At 41.3% G+C, this 18,312-nt stretch overlaps 1 protein-coding gene across 17 annotated transcripts in view; it reads left to right on the top strand.

The window, feature by feature from the left end:
• Positions 1-664: 664 nt before the first annotated feature.
• The window catches only part of utrn (utrophin), a 242,980-nt gene continuing 225,332 nt past the window's right edge, over positions 665-18,312 (top strand). For 13 of the 17 annotated variants that reach the window (XM_049591017.1, XM_049591018.1, XM_049591025.1 and 10 more), the window contains exon 1: positions 14,605-14,774. In XM_049591017.1, the coding sequence (XP_049446974.1) occupies positions 14,696-14,774 (79 nt within the window). In that variant the 5' untranslated portion in view covers positions 14,605-14,695. Of the gene's footprint in view, positions 1,095-3,403; positions 3,565-14,604; positions 14,775-17,482; positions 17,552-18,312 lie in introns of those variants that run through there. The other 4 variants (XM_049591027.1, XM_049591013.1, XM_049591016.1 and 1 more) reach the window with 3 other exon arrangements.

Raw genomic sequence — 18,312 nt, 5'->3', positions numbered from 1 at the left:
TCCTTTACGTGGAAAACCTTCGCAGATCGTTGGCCTAATAAACATTTCTGTGATTATTCCACAATTAAAGTGTCTTGTAAAGTTTTGTGTTTCCCAGTGGGAATCACTGGTTTGGTCGGTGCTACGTCACGTGACGCCCACCGCGCCATGTTTCCATCTCCGCGTCAGGAAAACTTTTACAGCCAGAGGGAAAAACTCAAGAACAGCGTCAAGTCACCAAGAGTGAACACTGTGCTTCCGACCAGACCTTCAAAATACATTTTCTGACGCGACATTTGGAGAGAAACCTCAAAGAATACGAGTATCGTGAACGAAACGAAGATAAGCAGCAAATTTTAATATTACATCTGTTGTTGAATATATAGTTTATGCCATAAAAATACTGAATTTCGATAATAAACAAAGTGGGGAGGGGATGGGGAGTGGCAGGGTATCTTACTATGTTGGAAGCCTCAGAGAAACGCTATTTGTACATCAATAAGGCGATTAAGCATTTAAAGAATGCACAGTTAGCCTATTAGTAGCAAAAGAGGCTGCTGCTGCCGGATTGCATGACTTCATAATGATTGCCACCAGCTTCAGACACTTTTATTTTGAAGGCCCCGTTTTAGCATTTCCGTTTTGTTTAGTTAACTGCGTGGAGCTTAACGTCGGTGTGAGCGGCAGGGAGAAAGAGTCAACTAAGCAACAGGAACAAAGTTGTGGGACCTGAGTCCACAGTACCGCGGTGTCCACCCGTGAAATGTAATAACCATCATTCCGTTTCCAGGAGACAGCCTATCGTGCGCGTCTAGGAGCACGGTAGCTGTGCTTAGCTTTGAGTTGCTATAAGGCGTCTCTGAAAGCTTTTTTGGGGCACATTGTGAAGACTGGATGCGCCTGAGGACGGTTCTTTTTAGTTAGCTAACGTTAAGTAGTTAGTTGAGAAGAGTGCGTCGTTCCCGAGTAGAACATGGCTTAAATTAATTGGATTAATGCACTTCTTTTTTGACTTTTTAACTTTTTTTCCCAGTACATTTTTACTGTATTTGTCTATCCACGCGTTGGACTTGTTTTGAGGGAGCACGTCTCCTGACTCCTTGGTGACAGCAGAGGTGAGTGTGTGTGTGATTTGGGTCCATGATATGCTTCGGACCTGTAACGTTAACCGTCATTGTATTCAATGAATACGACGGTTAATGTTAAGTTTGAATTCAGCCGTTTGGTTTAAAGTGACCGTTAAAAGTTAAAAACGTTGAGATATGACGTCAGTTAATTACTGCAGTTAGCTAGCTGCCGCTGCTGTACGTTGAAACCACTTTTGACTTGATGAACCAAGTGAGCTCTAAATTCCGCAGTCATACCTAAGAGATAAAACATTAACCACGACAAGGCCACCACAGATTCACAGTTTAAAAGTCCCTTTGTGTGTTCTGAAGCATTATCATTGGGTTTTTCTTTTGTTAAGTGGGCGGTAATCGCTGAAGATTAAGACAACACAGGAGTACTTTAAATTTATTGATCTCAAGCCAAGGCATTGACACTAGAAAGTACTAAACTTTACTTATGCCTGCTGAAGTTTACAGCTCCAAAGATTTCAGATCAAACAGGCTGATTGTATCCCCTCAGTTTTGCCTCGGTTGTCAAAACGACTCCACACACAGTGATAGGGAACCGAAATTGTTAAAGACACCAGCAAGAAAAATGGGGCTGTCTTTTGCCTGACTTAACTGTTGTTATTTTTGGGTCTTGCATCATCCCTCAAGAACTGTAACTCACCAAGCTCTGCTCGATAAAACTTCACACACTCCTTTCATGGTAAAAGCAAGCTATTTTGGGAGCGAGTTTTTTAATGAAAGGATACCCTGAATTAAAACAGATTACCAGCACAAGCATTAACCCTACACTAGGAAGCAGGTCTGAAAAGGCTGCTGCACCATCTGACCTACTCACCAGGTCAGATTGAACCACTGGGGATAATGACAGGTGTTTCATTGTTGGAGCTGGCCCACTGACAGTTGAGCACACATCCCAGCGGCCTTTGTGAAACTGATGGAAAACACAGAGCCATTTGCAAATATAAGCACATGACAAGAGTAATATAATATTCCAATAAGCCCCTGGAGGGAACAATCATCACTGGCTCTCATGACTTAAAACTCCACCAACCCCTTGCAAGAAATACTAGTGCAGTGTTTGCTGCTCTGGACAAGGGTTTTGTAACTTTTGAACCTGAAAAACTTAGTTGTTGCATGCAGTCATGCTCCGCCATCCTACATGATGGTGTCAGATACCTCTTAAATGATCAACTAGCTAATGACTAGATGCAAACCAACTCAACATAGTTAGACTTTGTATTTACTGAAATCATGGCTGTAATTGTCTATGTAACATTGGGAGGGACTATCTTCTTTCTACAAGGGTTTCTACAAGGGTTATCTCCCAGGAGAAACTTTATGAAACGTCACAGCTAAACAGACCATTTTAGAGCACTTTGAAACAAAAAAAATCTTAGATAAGGACTCTGCATTGTTCACTGAGTGCCATCTTAGAGAGCCAGCACATGATTTGGGCTGCACAGGAAAAGTGCACACACTATAACTTTTTTATGACCTTTTTATGACATACTTACACTTCACAAAAAGTATATCAGTCAACAGTGTTATTGTCTATGCAACAATTATTCAACTTAATGCATTTGAAAGTAATTAGATAAAGAAGGTACAGTGTTTGATATTGATTGTACCTACTCAGGGCGGTCAAGCAACAGCTTCTGCTGGGGTATGGCAACACTACTGCACTAACAATACACAGAACTGCAGTACAATATGTTTTATTATTACTGCCAAGATTGAAATCTTACTACTCGCACACAGTGGAAAAACTCTGTAATTCAGCATGAAGTTCAACAGCACAAAACATTAGAAGAAAGCATTGGATCTGACAAGACTTTGACTATGTTTGATGGTTTTTGAAGACCAACCAAAGCAAAATAAGCTCACCAAAACAAATGTCTATGGTGGCTGACCACTTTCACCTCTACTTGATCCTCTGTGGGTGTTTCAAACTTGGGGGTTATTGGCTAGTTGGTGTCTGAGCTTTTACGGCAGTCTACACTATGATTTTCCATTATTGCTGCATCAATTACTTTAATTGGAGTTGTTATACACACAAATCAATGCCTAGATTGTCAGCCTAAGGGCATGGTGTGAAACCAGTGAAGTCTCATACAGCTGTTTTAATGACAGACGGTGTTGCTTATGAAGTGCCAGGTCTTCCTGTGCACTATGTGACCCTGAATGTTTTGTGTGTGTAGTGCCAATGCATGTGACACTTCCACTCTCCAGGCCTCCTTTTGGGATTATTTCCATTTCTTAAAGTCACATTAAAGCAGAAAGGAGCTTAAGTTTATTCTTTCTTACAGGTGCAGAAAGAGGGCTGCACTGTGTGTCAAGAGGCCTGGGACTGTATCACGCAATTTCACCAATAAACCATTGAATTTATTGGCCACCATGGCATCACACGGTGACACCGCAGAGGGAGGAGCTAATGAAGAGTTCAACGACATCATCAAGTGGAGATCTGGTATGTTTTTAAAATTGTTATCTTAAGATTATGTTTAACGTTTGACGCGCTGTTTAGGACACACCACTTGCAAGGTGTGTAAGCATGCATGCTGAACCAAATGCTGCTAGATCACTTAAGGGTTTTTAGAGAAATGACTGGTTGTCCTATAACTACATTTAAGAGAACATTTTGTTGTACGTGCATAAGAGCAGTCTCTGAAAGGAAACACTGGCTGAGCCAGAAATCCTGTTGTGCATGGTTAACCTCAGTTCCCATGGAGGCAAGGGAAGAGGGACAGAGGCAAAGCGAAGCAACAAAGGCACGTAGAGAACAGGAGATGGTTGATTGTAACACGTTTGCTCGGAGAAAGAGAAAGTCACAGGCAAGGTGACCAATGGCAGCAGAGGAAAGGGAAGACAAGAATGCAGGGATGGGTTCAGAGAGCCGCGCCCTCTGATCCCTTTCTCTGTGGATCATTCCATTCCATAGGTTAATCTTTTGTAGACGCCACCCTCAGAGAGAGAGAGAGGCAGACACACAAACAAGTTGTTGTTCTGGCAGAAGGTGTGCTTTAGTTGAGCTAACAGTAAACATTCAAGATAGGCACAGTATTGTACCTGATAATTTACTTGGTACTGTGTTTTCTCTAGCTGCTCAAAAATGGAATTTCTTGTTTGCTTTTGGGATAAAATTTAACTTAAAGTGACTTTGTTCATGTGCTGTACTTCTGCTTTAAAATGTGTTGGTGTGATGACAAGTGATTGAGGGAGTGATAGAAAGAAAGATATAAAAAAAAACTCAGACATAATGTTTTAGATTAACAGGACTCAACACTAACTTCCAAAAGTGGTTGCCAGGCTGGCAATCAGACATCAGTTATTGGTTGCCGAAACTGAAAATATGGTTCCCATTTCTAGTCAGCTCCAGCACACATTATCACCACTGTATTGCTAAGTTAAAAAGGACCTTTCTGAAGATGTCCACTGAATCTTTTGAAATTTGATCTTTTGGGGTATTGATTCCCTGCACCACAAAGACAAAGCAAGTGGTGTGTGTGTTGCCTTCTACTCATCCTGCCATTTTTAGTCACCTTGTGTTTTTAAAAAAAAAATAAGATACTGTGCAGTTATTTGTCAGCTTAATGATAAAAATGTGACATAAAAGAATGAATCTTACAGTAAGCACAACTTAATTTTCTTCAATATTGTCCCTAAAACAGATAGCCCTATGCATGTGATTGAACACACCAGTGTATGTAGTGCCATATGGTTTTAGTTCTGACTGTAACAGCAATATGTAAATATAACTAATGCAACAAAAATGAAAAACTGTTTTTATTTTGGTGTCCCCCTATGTTAAACAGATGCTACAGATGGCAACCAAAGGCCAGGAATTGGTTGCCAGTTTCTTAGAATGGTTGCCAATGGCAGCTTGGCAACTGTTACTGTCTAGCCCTGCTTAAACTCAACAGAATTAAGCGTGCAACACTGCCATACAGTGATGGTTACCCTTAAACAAAAACTGAGCCTTTAGATAAAATTGTAAATTATGTTATTCCATCAATCAATTTAAGACAGAAAATCATTGCTATGTACCTCATGTAACTCCTATTGGTTTGATAATGTTAAATGTAATATGCACTCAGGATTCATCATATAAATGCTTATATCTGCCGGACATCCTTCCCCAGTCCCCCAGCCAACTCTCCATCCTTGTTGTTTCTCTCTCTGTGTTGTAAACTGTGAAACAGAAAAAGGAATATAAGAAAAGAGTAGATTTAGCCATCCTGTCCACTCCGTGTGCCAGCTTTCCACGCCCGTCCAGCCTCAGAAGGCTGGCAGATTCCGCGCCTGGAATTCCACTATACCGATAGAGTTTGTAATTTACAACGCTTGTGTCCAGACCACATTGCTTTTCTTACAAAGATTCAGGTTTCCTTAGCAACCCCTGAAAGTAATGTTTTCTTTTATGGCAAAGAGGGGAAAATTTAGCACATAGATTAGCTGCACACTAAAACAAGCCACTAAAAATTGCAGGCCACACTTGTGTCGAGGTAACCTGCAGACTGTAGCAATGCTGTTTCTTACCCATACTTTGTGGATGGAATTTTGTGGTGTGTGTGCAGTCGGTGGCCTTACAGAAATATGGCTGAAATTAGGTGTTCTAGTGTATCATTCAGTGAGTATGTGAATTCTGTGAAACCAGGTCAAACCAAGGGAAACAGCTGCTCACTTTACAGTTAGACACTTTTGACAATGCCATTTCTCACCAGGACGTTGTAGTTTACGTTGTTCCACCATGACATATTGAGGCATATTGTTAAAATTGATCCCATGACAGCCTTACAAACTTGGGTTTATTTACTGTGCTGTCAGACATTAAGACAGGAAGATAGATGATGAGAATGAGAGAGATTTACAGCCTACATGTGGCTGAAACGTGGGCTTTGAGAGGTGATTGACAAGCAGGTGAGGGTGTGTGTGTGGTGGTGGGCAGGTGGAAGGATGTTTTCACAGCTGCGACAAGCCTTGTGAGAAAAGCATGAGCGCAATTGTTCATCTGATCGCCATACCGGCCGCCGTGGGGGCGTGTTTGAATGGCTGATGAATTTATTCACAACACTGGAGTGTATACTCAAACAGCATGTGCGTACACACCTCTATTTTGTGTCATCATTACTGATTGCCAGAGAGTTCACACTGTTCATCCTGATCTTGTAGAGAGAGTAAACACATTTTGTTATTTTAGAGTTTGTTTTAGTTATTTCAGCTGCGGTGTGTTCCATATGTAAACCAATACTATGGTGAGATCACCACTACAGTGTGTTCTGAGGGAGGGGCGTGTGTGTGTGTTGTCATTCTGCCTGGTATGATGGAAGCCAGCAAGCTAGACTGTCTGTCCCTTTTACTGACACATGCACACTCATGGCTTTTGGGGGGCGTGTGGGGTGGCTCATGTTTTCCAGCGTGTCAAGTTGTTATGCAAGCTCAAAATGGACCAGGGAGACAGAAAAATGTGCAGGTTAGAACCGTGTGTAGCTGGACAAAGTTATGCATCTGTGAAAAATGACTCTACTTTGGTATAATAATAATAATAACACATGTGATTGACAAGTTTAAGCATTAAAACATATGAACAATGTTTAGCTGCCTTATAAGGTTTATTCTCTCAGTCAAATAATCCTTAAGCTTTTCCTTGCTAGAATACCAGGTTGGTGGGATGCAGCATATCAGTACTTTTTTTAGCAGAAGCCACTGAAAAGACTTAAAATGAATTGATAAATAATTGGATAAATGATTCATGGATTATACTGCACTGAGTTGTATGACAGTTTGTAAAGATGTTTTGATATAGTTTTGTTGTGGTTAATTGCGGACCCCCTTTACTTTAATTAATTAATCAATTAATCTTCACCCTTTTGGATTCTTTGTTCACTGGAGGCATGTGACATATACAAAGCTTTCTTTGTGAAATCAACTTGACGTTGGGTGAGTAACTGATATACAAATGGTCATTTTGTAGGTAAGTATTCCTTGAAAGTCACTCAGAAGTTTTATACAATTGACTAGTATTGAAAAAAATTTGATGGACAGAAAATTATTCGACAACAAATATGATTATAAATAATAGTATGAGTCATTAGTAAAAATAAAAAAACTGGTTCCTGCTTCTCAAATGTTTGTATTTGTTGTTTTGCGTGGATATCTAGTTAGTTGCAACTTGAAGACATCACCCTGAGCTTTTGGACTTGGCATTTTTACTGTTGTCTCCCATTCAGTAGACTAAAATTGTAAACAACTAATCTAAAGTTAAATTAAATACGAACAGTCTGTTATGAAAATGACATTACACCTGTTGCCCTAAAATTGACCTAAAAGGCTGAACTCTGCCGAGAACCAGATGTATGTGGTTGGCGTCATCACGCAGCAGTTCTAAAAGGGCTGAAACAGATGTTAAGAAGTGGTTTCAAAATTTTTTTTTGACAAAGTCCTGGTTGGATTACCCTATAACACCCTGAAGCCCTGTCTACCTGACCTGCCTGTGCACTTCCCCTCCCCCTACCCATTACAGAGTGCAGACAAATGTGAAAGGTTAAATATCATCCACGGGGTTAGGGTCTGTTGTTTAACAACCATTACACAGTAATGGACACTCACCTGACCTTATTTCCTCTCTGTTTATTTGTCACTTGAGAGCTCTGCCGTGGAAGAGCCGTTTTAAAACCACACTCGTACACCTCTGGTGACCTGACCTGATCTTGTTCTTGTCCATCTTTCTCTTTTGTTGTTTCATACCTTTTCCGTCCCCCACTCATTACTCTGTCCTATAAGTTGGTGTGTGTCAGTGCATTTGTGAAGATGAGTACGACCACAGCAGCAAGGAGCATACAATAGATTTGGTGGGTGCATTGCAGCTTCTTGAGTGTTTACTGCTTTAAAATTGGTTTCCTTTGTAGAATTTGAATCTCAGTTTTGCCATTTGAGCTGTACAGAGGATCGTCTCCTTACGCAGCATTCTTGGGTGTGACATCCAGTATAATGAAATGCATATTAGAGAAGAAGAATGTGATTGTCAGCAAACAAAGGGTGTGGAGGGTGTGGCAAGAAGATTTGTCACCATACTAGCTCGGACACATGTCATGGATCCCTAATTCTAGCCTTGGCCACTCGTAGCAGGGTGGACCCAGTACGTTGCAAAGTTTCAGCTGGAGTGTGAGTACATGTTTGGAAAGAGATCGGATTACTCATTCAGAAATAATTGGATGAAACAAAGATATCTGGAGAGATATACGCCACCTAGCCATGACAGTAACAACTTTTTCTAACTGTCAGTGCTGTGGTATGCAGTGTTATGCAAATACATAATGATGGGTGTGCATCTGCATGTGTGGGTAGCATGGAACACAAATCAAAACAAAGAAGCTTTCACTGCAGCCGCCTCCTCGTTCGGAGATGTCATGACCTGAATGTATTTTCTTCTTTGCTTCTGGTGTTCGAGCTCCACTTTCTTGTACTTCTCTGGTTAGTGAGAGTTCTCATGAGCGTCTTCTGTCTTTGAGGAAACAAAGCTTCCACAGGGAATGCAGCTGGAAGGGTCTTCGTAGCAATTTATAGACACAAGTGTGTGTTTGTGTTGGTCTCTTTGCTTGTGGCTGGATGTAGCTCCCTGGGAAGTGGGAGGAAACAGCAAAACCCTGGCTGGAAATTTGGGAATGGAAGCACTGGCCAAAACATCTCCCCTGGGTGCGGTTGTCTGTGGGACTCTGCCTCTTTGGTCCGTGTGTATGTGTGCGTGTGCACCCAGCAGCATTCAGACACCCCGCCCAGCCCAGATGACATTTAAACTCTTCTAGAGAAGGCTGGAAATGGCAGAAAATGATCAGTGTTAAATGTTCTTGTGGTTGTTAAATACATACAAACCTGTCTCCTCTTGCTGTGAATCTCCCTTTTCCAAAGCAAGCCCTTTCAGTTTAAATCCCCCTTTCAGCCCCTTTTTCCTAGCTCATTAGGCCTACAAAGCCATGTTGCCCAATCTACCTTCTGACCCCTCGCATGACAGGATTTACTAAAACAAAAAACAGCCTGAGGCACAGAGAGTTTAGATTAACCCCTTAAAGCTTCACTACCGAGTAAATAACTTGAAGGGATTGAATTCTTCTATTGAAATGTCCAGTTTCACATAGTGCCATAGTTACTTGCCCTTTGGTTGTTAACAAGTTTTAGTTACTTGTTCTACTACTTGTGGTGCTAAAAGTAGGTGCACTAGGGCAAACACTTTAAAGCCTTGTGATTTTGTGTTAAAAGTGATATTGCTACTAAGGTTATAACGGTATGAGATTTTGAGGGTACTATTAAATAAAAGTCTTGACAGATAGTCGATGAGGAGAGGAGATGTTTAATCAAAATTCTCTGTCCAATTGCTTTTTTTCAATACCTTAGATAAGCAAATTCACATGGTATGATAACCGTCAGTTTTCATGGTATACTATAAAACCCGGAGCCCTGGAGGGAGTTCAGAATATTACAGATCCATCAGTATTTTTCCAGTATTGCAGAGAGCAGTCAGTAGAGTTAGTCAGGACAACCTGAGATTGAGAAAGAAACTCATGTGCCAAAGAGGTCTCAGGTCAGACTTGAACCAAGGACATTGTGGCTACATGTAATGCACTTCTTCAAAGACATTTTTAAGGATTTAGACATGGGAATCTACTTTTTCCAAGGGTGGAGGCCTGTGGCATTGTGGGAGATTACAATTTTCCATCTCTCTCTCTTGGATCTCGGTCGGACCACTGACTCACTGCTCTGTATGTGTGTGAGATGCACAGCCATGATTACCTCCGACAAATCCGAAGAGGTGTTTTTAAAGGAGAAATCTAACATCTTTAAAAGCAGCCTGGTCCTTTAAACGGCTGTGTGTTGAGATAATAATCATAAAGACGTAATCGTTAAAGTGGAGATACCAGATTCTACTCCAGCACTAGTCCCAAAAGGCCATAATAGGGTTTTGCAAGAAAACATGTTTGATTAAAGGGTGTGACCTGTGTTGTTTTGTGACTGGTGGGGGATCAAAAACAGCAATCAAAGTTTACAATCAGGATGGGAGGCTGAGAGAAAGAGGGCGCAACAAAAAAAAAGTTACTCCCTTTCATCACAAATTTCTGCAGGATGTTGAACATCAAAGAATGACCGTACAGAGGAAGTTTCTGCCAGCGGAGAAAGGGAATCAATTGAAACACATTAGAAGGCATGGGCATGTGACTGTCCTTGATTATAAATGATTTATTTTTAAGTAGACTCAGTCGTGGGAGAGAAGGCTTTGGTGGTCAGCAGGAGTTTGGTCACAGTCAGGGTCTTTTTACTCAGAACTCAGAACTTTGTAGCTTGGTCCAATTATTTTTATATAAGGCTGTGTCAACAGTATTTGTTATTGGCTTCATCTATAAATAGAAATTTAAAGGAGAACACTGTTTTTTTTTTTCAACCTGGACCCTATTATTCCATGTTTTTTGTGTGTGAGTGACAACTCACAATTACAGACAATTATTGAACAGACAATTATTGAACTTGATCCAATATTGAGAGAGAGGGCTGCACCTGGCAGCCACGATGCAGGCTGCAATGTAACCACGTGAGCCAAGAGCGCCCCTTAAATTTACATCCACTACAAGTGCCACGAGAGGTGACTTGTTACGGAAAGAAAACAATGGAAATGCGAGAAAGAGTACAGAATAGGGATGTAACGATATGGAAAATTTGATATCTCCATTATAGTGACCAAATTATCACGGTAAACGATAATTACGATAACGATAATTTTGCGATATTTTTTTTAAGCGCTGTAAAATGTCCAAAAAATAGATATATTGAAATAACTTCACTAAATCTTGTAACTTCCTTATCATACTAAAATGTTAACAGCCAAAATCTTATATTAAAATGAAACTTTCACATTAAAGGGTCAAGGGATTGGCACAGCAACAGAAAATTTTATTTTAAATTAACAAAATATGTAAACAAATTACAGGAACAAAGCTTATTTGTCTGGTGCATTTTAACAGTCAGCAAAATATGTAAACAATTTATATATTATTAGCACGAGAGGAAAAATATATATTAAACAAAACAATGCAAGAGTAGAACAAAAAACCTACAATATATAGAATAGATATCACAAATGTGCAGGAGAAACCATAAAAACCCTAAGGGCAATGGTCATCATTACACAGAACAGAAGTGTGCATGTGAGTCAGAGGATTACCTGTATGTAGTCTCGCTCACCAGACCTTTCTCAAGAAAAGAAAGGTCTGGCTGGGCTGACTCTCACTTTGAGATTGGAGAAAAAAAACCCCGGCTGCTTGTACTTCTTTCAGCCAATCACGATCGTTCTGGGCGGTGCCACAGCAACGGTGCGCTTGCAAAAATATTGCCGGGGGGAAACAGGTTTTGGTGTAACGCGCCCACAAAAATATCGCCTACAGGACGCGAACCATGGCAGAAAAATGGCTACATCCCCGCAAGATCAGACACCGCAAAAGTTAGTAAAGGACGTGAACTAGAACTGCTACACAACCGGAGGTGGTAGGGCGGGACTTCAGTGGGTGGCTCGTTCCGTCCAATGAGAGGCTGATCTCTGCAGCGAACTTCCGCCCACTCAGACTACGTGTATTAGAAAAGGAGTGCATGCTCTCGGTCAAAAGTTAACACGTCAGCATTTTATGTTGTTTCCTTGAGCTTATGTCGAGAGAGCATAACTGGCCGTCTGTATCGATTCTAGCTCGCCATACAATAACCATAATCACAGTGATTCAATCATAGTTGATCTCAATTAGCGTTACGTTACGTCGATTTATAGTCTGTCAGCTCCGCTCAGTGTTCACAGCTCCGTTTCGTTTTGAAACAGTTAGCAACATAGCTGCTAATATGGCTATTAGCTAACATTACTCAGCTAGTATTAGCTCCTAAGTGTCTTAAACGAAAACGGAAAACCTAGTCGCCGTTTAGGAGGACAGATACGGCTCAAATGTTCTGTATACGTCGAGAGTTACACATTATGACAATCTTAGTAAAACCGAAGTCCCTCACACAATAACTGACGTTTGCATAGCATAACTTGCATTGGCTGTAAAGCTGTGGATGATGGTCACGGAGATAATCCAGCAGATTTGTAGTGTTGCTACCCTTTGCTGCAACTTTCTTTCTGCATGTTCTGCACACAGGATAGTTGTCCTCCACTAGCTGTCCCTTGGCATTCTTCAGAAACCCAAAGGATGCCCACACTTCAGACTTTGTGCGTTTAGTTGGGGGGGAAATGTCCCGAGTGCCGCTATCACCACCTTCCGCCATGTTTTCATTCTTTGTGTTTACACATGCTACGCATTCACGCAGCGCCTGCATCGCGAGACTTGAATGAGGCTGTTATTACATATCCTGATAATCCACCGCGATAATGCAATTAATTTAAACATAAACGGTCATTCTTACCGTGTAAAAATTAACCGAGATTTACCGTAATATCGGTAATTGTTACATCCCTAGTACAGAAAGCATATCTTACTCTAATCTAAAAGATTTTAAATGTGGCTAATTTTTTAGCTGATTTAAACAATGTGAAAACGTCAGCAAAATTTCAGAGCGAGACAACTCATTAGCAAGAATTGGACACAAAACAGAATGGAACAAGCAAAAGGTATGGAAAAATGTAAATTTCTCTGCAGGGTCTTTTCTGTAATGTTGTAAAACACTCATGATAACAATCTGAGCCTGTTCATGCCAAAACCAAGCTCTTAAGCTGATGAAAATTGACGGGAGAGCACCTGTCCTGTGTGGTTACACTGTAGCCTGTTTTGCTGCTGCCGCCTGCAGCACTCTTAGTGGAGTGCTCCAGGAATTAGGTTATTTTAGGCCGACGAGGAAGTTATCATTGCTCTGGTTCAAAAAGCCAGTGTAATGTAAAGTAAGCTAACGTTAGGCGATTAGCAATCTCCACCATAATTGCATGACATCACCACGTCTCCTCCCCAATAAGGATGTAAAGCAGTGTTTGCCGTTGATGTTTGGTGTATGATGTTTTGTAGTCTCCCAAAAACCAATTAAAAAAACTCATTGACTTCAGGACGAGGGAACCAGGAGTCCAAAATGCTAACTCATCTCCCGGTTTTAGAGCTTATTCCTGCGCCACCCTATACCGGACCAATTAAGAAAATTGTTGTTCCCACATGACACAAAAACATGGGAAAACATGGTCCAGGTTGAAAAACAATGAAGCTTCCCTTTAGCAATAGCTGTTCTTCAAAGTGTCTTACTAATGACTCAAGTTCAAATGGCAAAAGTCCTGTAAACAAGCAGCTCTATATGTCATGTAAACTCAAGCAATTGTTGTTGTGGTGAGACATGAAAATAAGGTGTCATTCATTTTTTCCAAATGAGCAAATGAGGTGTCTGTGTTAAATGTGTGAGAGAGACACACAGAGAGATGTTTATACCCGTGCATATGTACTCACACGGCTTCATTTGAGCAGCTCGATGACGGACACTCTTGGGGTGGTGTGCGAGGACAGAGTGACAGAGGGGGACGCCTGTCTCTGAGTTCCTGACTGATGCAGCCCAGTGGAAAGTCCCTTTTCGCTCTCTGACTCCTTCAGTCACTGCCAAGGCCAGCCTCACCCAACCCAAGTCATTCCTCTGAGTTTTGACCAGACCAGCTGCGGCTACTCTCTTTGGGAGGAAGTGGAATTAATTCAGTCAGGCTCTGGAAGTTGGTTGCTGGTTGATCGGGCTGGTATTCCTCCTCTACTTCCTCTTTGTTAAGGAAAGGAAAAGAGAAAACAAAACACAGGAAAATTAACTTTCTCTCTCTGTTTCCCTCCCCCCTTCCCCTCTACTCTTGCTCCAGTCTCTCTGTATTTCAGCCTCTCTGTGGGAATAGAGTTGTTTGTTCAGTTGCCCCTCATTGACTAAATATGTCAATGAGCAAATGGACTCAGGCCTTTGCCCTGTTCCCTGTTCCACTACACTGGCTCATAGGCCTGCATTAAATGTCAGGTGCTATGCCACAGTTTTGACTGAGTATCATGCATTTATTCTGAATCAATCTTTTGATTCTTGAAAGTTTCACTTTCATGTAAACATTACAGAGGAAGTGGCTGCCGTAGCCCAGGGTGTCAGCTGAATCTTTCATGGTTTAGGTCACTCTGGATCATGTTTATCTGCTGTCACTCTCTGCAGCGTGGGAGAACGAGAGCTGTTGTCCCCTTCAGTACTTTGTGTTTTCAGGGGAGAATCAGCTGTCAGTTACAGCAATACATAAGGCACAAACACACACGAACCTCTGTGTCACCTGTCACTTACCTTTTAATTGACATGCTGCAGCCCCTGCTCTTGTCACTCACTTTTCTCACCCCCCTGTTGAGTGAGTGTGAGTGAGCGAGTGCGTGTGATGTCACATCTGACAAGCCGGCCCAGCACCCCAAACAAACAGACCAGGCGTACTCGATGAATGCTCTCGCACCTCTACTTCCTCTTTCTCTTTTCTCTCTTGTCTGTCCCACTCTCTCACCACCACCACCTTCTTGTCTTCCTCTTCCGGACTTGTTTTTCTTTTTTCTTGCTCTTTTTTCTCTTCTTTTTTGTAAAAATACTGACTTTCCATCATGAATTTGAGTAAGTGGATGTCGTGGAGAAAGCGTAGCTTTTTCAGGAGGAAAGGAAAGCTTGAAAGTCTTGATCTAGGTAAGTGGATATGCACATCTGAATCTGTAGCACTCACCATCAGTGGAGGAGTTTAACCATGAATCAAAGAAGCATTACAGGAAACTAGGCTGTTTACGCACTTAACTTATAAAGTGATCAGGCACTGCTTTTACTAGTCGAAAGGTCTCTTAAACCAAACTGAATGTCCCAGTGATGCTCTGATGGACTATGGTAACTCAAATCGGTTTGAACATACCAGCTGTTGATTGTCACTGTTTTTCATACCCACACAGGGTGTCCTTAAAGTTTTAAAAAGCATCCGTCTTTTAATGTCCGTTGAGTCAAGCTTTCTGCGTTCACATTTCTGATGTGAAAAATCTTTTAACCTAACACTGAACCTAATACTGTCTTTTCATTTTATACTTGCACTGACTTGTTTTGTCCTTGATTTATGGAAAAAATAGTTATTGTGTGTGTGTGTGTGTGTGTGTGTGTGTGTGTGTGTGTGTGTGTGTGTTCACCTCTCAATCTACATATATATATTGTCATATCTAATAATGTGCTGGCCTCTGTCTCTTGCATCTCTCTGGCTCACAACTTTTGCTGAACTGAGCATGTGAAAAACTCATGTTGGGTTATTTCTTTGAAATGAAAAGCACAGACAGACAGACAGATTTCTCTCTTTCATCATGAAGACAGAACGCTTGTACTTAACTAGAAGAGCCTTTTTAGATGTGAAACGTGTGAAGGTGAAATAAAGGTGAATGTTTCTGGCATAAGACTGTATTTTCTCACACTGATTCACATTTGTATTTGAAATAGACTGTCCCATTTTTGCATCTGTAGAGCCTTTAATAGTTTTTTTGTCAAGGTGCAGGCCTTTTTCAGCATCATAAACTTGCGCCACACACATGCGACATCACTTCTTTTTTAACCTTTCCACATCCAATTGTGTTTACATGCACAAAGTGTTCAGATTTTTGCCCTTATTCCAAAGACATATTCTTGCATCGCTCTCCACACAATCAATATTCCACTAATATTTGTGTTTACATGCAGCCGTGCATTCTCTTATTTATGTGCCCTAACGTGTTGTTTATCACATCAAAATATGGAGAAGTGGAATGGGTGGAGCAGCTTGTGCTATTTTGATTCACTGCATCAATTTTTTTTCTCACTGGAAGTGGACTTGTTCGACTGTGCAAACACATCCTCCCTCTTTAATTCCTTCGATCACCTTTGTGAAAAGGTTAGGGTTGTGATATTGGCGCATATCTAAAAACATGTGGATATCCAATTTTTTATAATGTTTAAAAGTAGGTGGGTTTCTCCCTCCAACCAGAAACGTTGACTTTTTTCATGCATCTCTACAACAGCCTTGCAAACTGTTGGCTTGTTGGTTGGTGGAATATGCTGTTTACATGACCTGTATCAAATTCAGAATATTGTCACATTTGTAATATTAGCAGAATATTACTGGGCTTGTAAACATAGTCATTGCTGAGTGTACTTTGACAGACTTATAAAATCACTGCAGTTGTTTTATGACCCAGTATTTTAGATCGCTCACATTCAGGCTCCTGTATAGTGTGCTGCTTACTACATTGTGTATGAGTTAAAAAGTCTCCATGTAAGGGTAAGCATAATATAATATATGTGGGATTGGATCTGAATAGTACCGTGGAAATCCAGAGTTCTCGCGAGAACACAATTTGAATTTGCTCAGCGAGTCACTCTGGCGATCAGTAATAATGCTCATTACCTATGCCCATCAAACTGAGCTGCACCAATCACATCGGTGTATCTGACATAGGCGGGCCAGAGGCGAGCTAAACAGATGACGACAGCGCTGCGACAACGAAGTCTGGAATCAGTCAGTAAACATTGCAAGATGGCTACGGATGAACACCAGTTGTTTGAAACGGCTTTGGCCGCTACAATGAACGAGTTAGACTTGGCTTTTTCTCTAAAAGAGGAACAGAAGATGGCGCTCGAATCTTTCCTTTGCAAGAAGGATGTTTTTGCTGTTTTGCCGACCAGATATGGCAAGAGTCTAATCTACCAGTTAGCTCCGCTGGTAGCTAAGCGTATACGTCACCCTGTGTATTGTTCTGATTGGTCGTAGTGTTATCCAATTGCTTGTATGGATATTTACAAATGCATGCTTGGTGCCGCCCCTCGAGTTGGGCCATTTTCATTACTCATGGCCAGACCCTAAATCTTTCTAGATTTGGGTCTGGATTTCCAGGCTATTTGAATAGGTGGGCGTTTCCTGAACTTTGGGCAGGGTTGATTTCCAGCAAATCAGAAAGTTATCGACTCCACAACAGTCCGGTGTTGTGTCTGTATGTGTGCGGTGATGTCTGGCTGATATCTTCCTTGTCTCTTTCTCCCATCTTGCCATGGCACATGAATTCTGCACTTGTGCATGCAGGGACGGTGCCGAACACTGTCTCTATGTTTACCTGTGTTCATCCCCCATCCCACGATGCATTATGACTCCCCACACTAGGCCTGCCCTGTCCTGTTCTGCTCTGCCCCCAATCTGTTTTCCTTTCATTGGCAGTGTCCCTCTTTCCCTCCCCTCTCCCTTCGCTGCAGCATTCTTCTGATCTTTCCCTCCCTCGCCGGTCAAGGAGCGACAGAGACAGAGGAGAAAGGAGGAGAGGAAGGAAGGAAGGAATGTCAAACTCTGTTTTGTGCTGATACTCTTGGACTATCTCTTGCTACATTTTTTTGGGCTTTTGCTGCTCCTGCAGTTTAGCATTGTGGAGGCTTACGGTAAAAGATGGCAGAGCTTGGGCTCAAACTCAGAGGTAGGAACTTTTGACAGGTGTGTGACTCATGGTTTGGTAGGTGTGCTACAGGTGGTGCAGTCATGTGTGGCAGACTTGGAGTGCAGACATAAGTGAGAAATGCTGGATAGATTTAGTGCTCTTCCACAATCTGATCAAGGTGTGTGCAAGCTTTGAACCAGCTGGATAGAACAGTCGACTTGCTATAAGAAGCAAGATGTTAGTTGTTCAGGTGGATTGTCATTTATGTACTTTATCCGGCTCTTCGGTAAACACAGCAGTGTTGCTGCAGGGTTTACCACAGTTTGGATATTGACTTAATCGAACACATGCTTTTTGGACATTCATAATTAGTTTCAGGAGAAGTATTCAAACTAGAGCTGCAGCTATCCTTGGTCTCACATTATAGTAAATTTAATATTTTTGGGTTTTGCAGTGTTGGTTGGACAAAAAAGTACATTTGATGAGGTCACTTTAGACTCTAGGATATTGTTACAAGCCTTTTTCACTGTTTTCTAATGATGTTTTAGACAAAATGACTTATCGAGTAATTGAAAAGTAATCTACGGATGAATCAGTTACAAACATAATCATTAGTTGCAGCCCTAATCAAGCTGTGCTAGTCTTTTTTTTCAAAATAGTTTTTCAAGCCAAAAACATAGTCTTTTTCAAGTTAGTATCTTGTATTAATGTTAAAGTAGTCTCTGAAACACTGAGGAATAATTTGATTTAAGTGTGATGAATTGCCTAGATCATACTGACGCCAATCAGACTCACTTACA

The sequence above is a fragment of the Epinephelus fuscoguttatus genome, linkage group LG11 (genome assembly GCF_011397635.1).
Source record: "Epinephelus fuscoguttatus linkage group LG11, E.fuscoguttatus.final_Chr_v1".
NCBI lineage: Eukaryota > Metazoa > Chordata > Actinopteri > Perciformes > Serranidae > Epinephelus > Epinephelus fuscoguttatus.
Note: the sequence above shows the minus strand (reverse complement) of the source record. Positions and strands in the feature narration are given on the sequence as shown.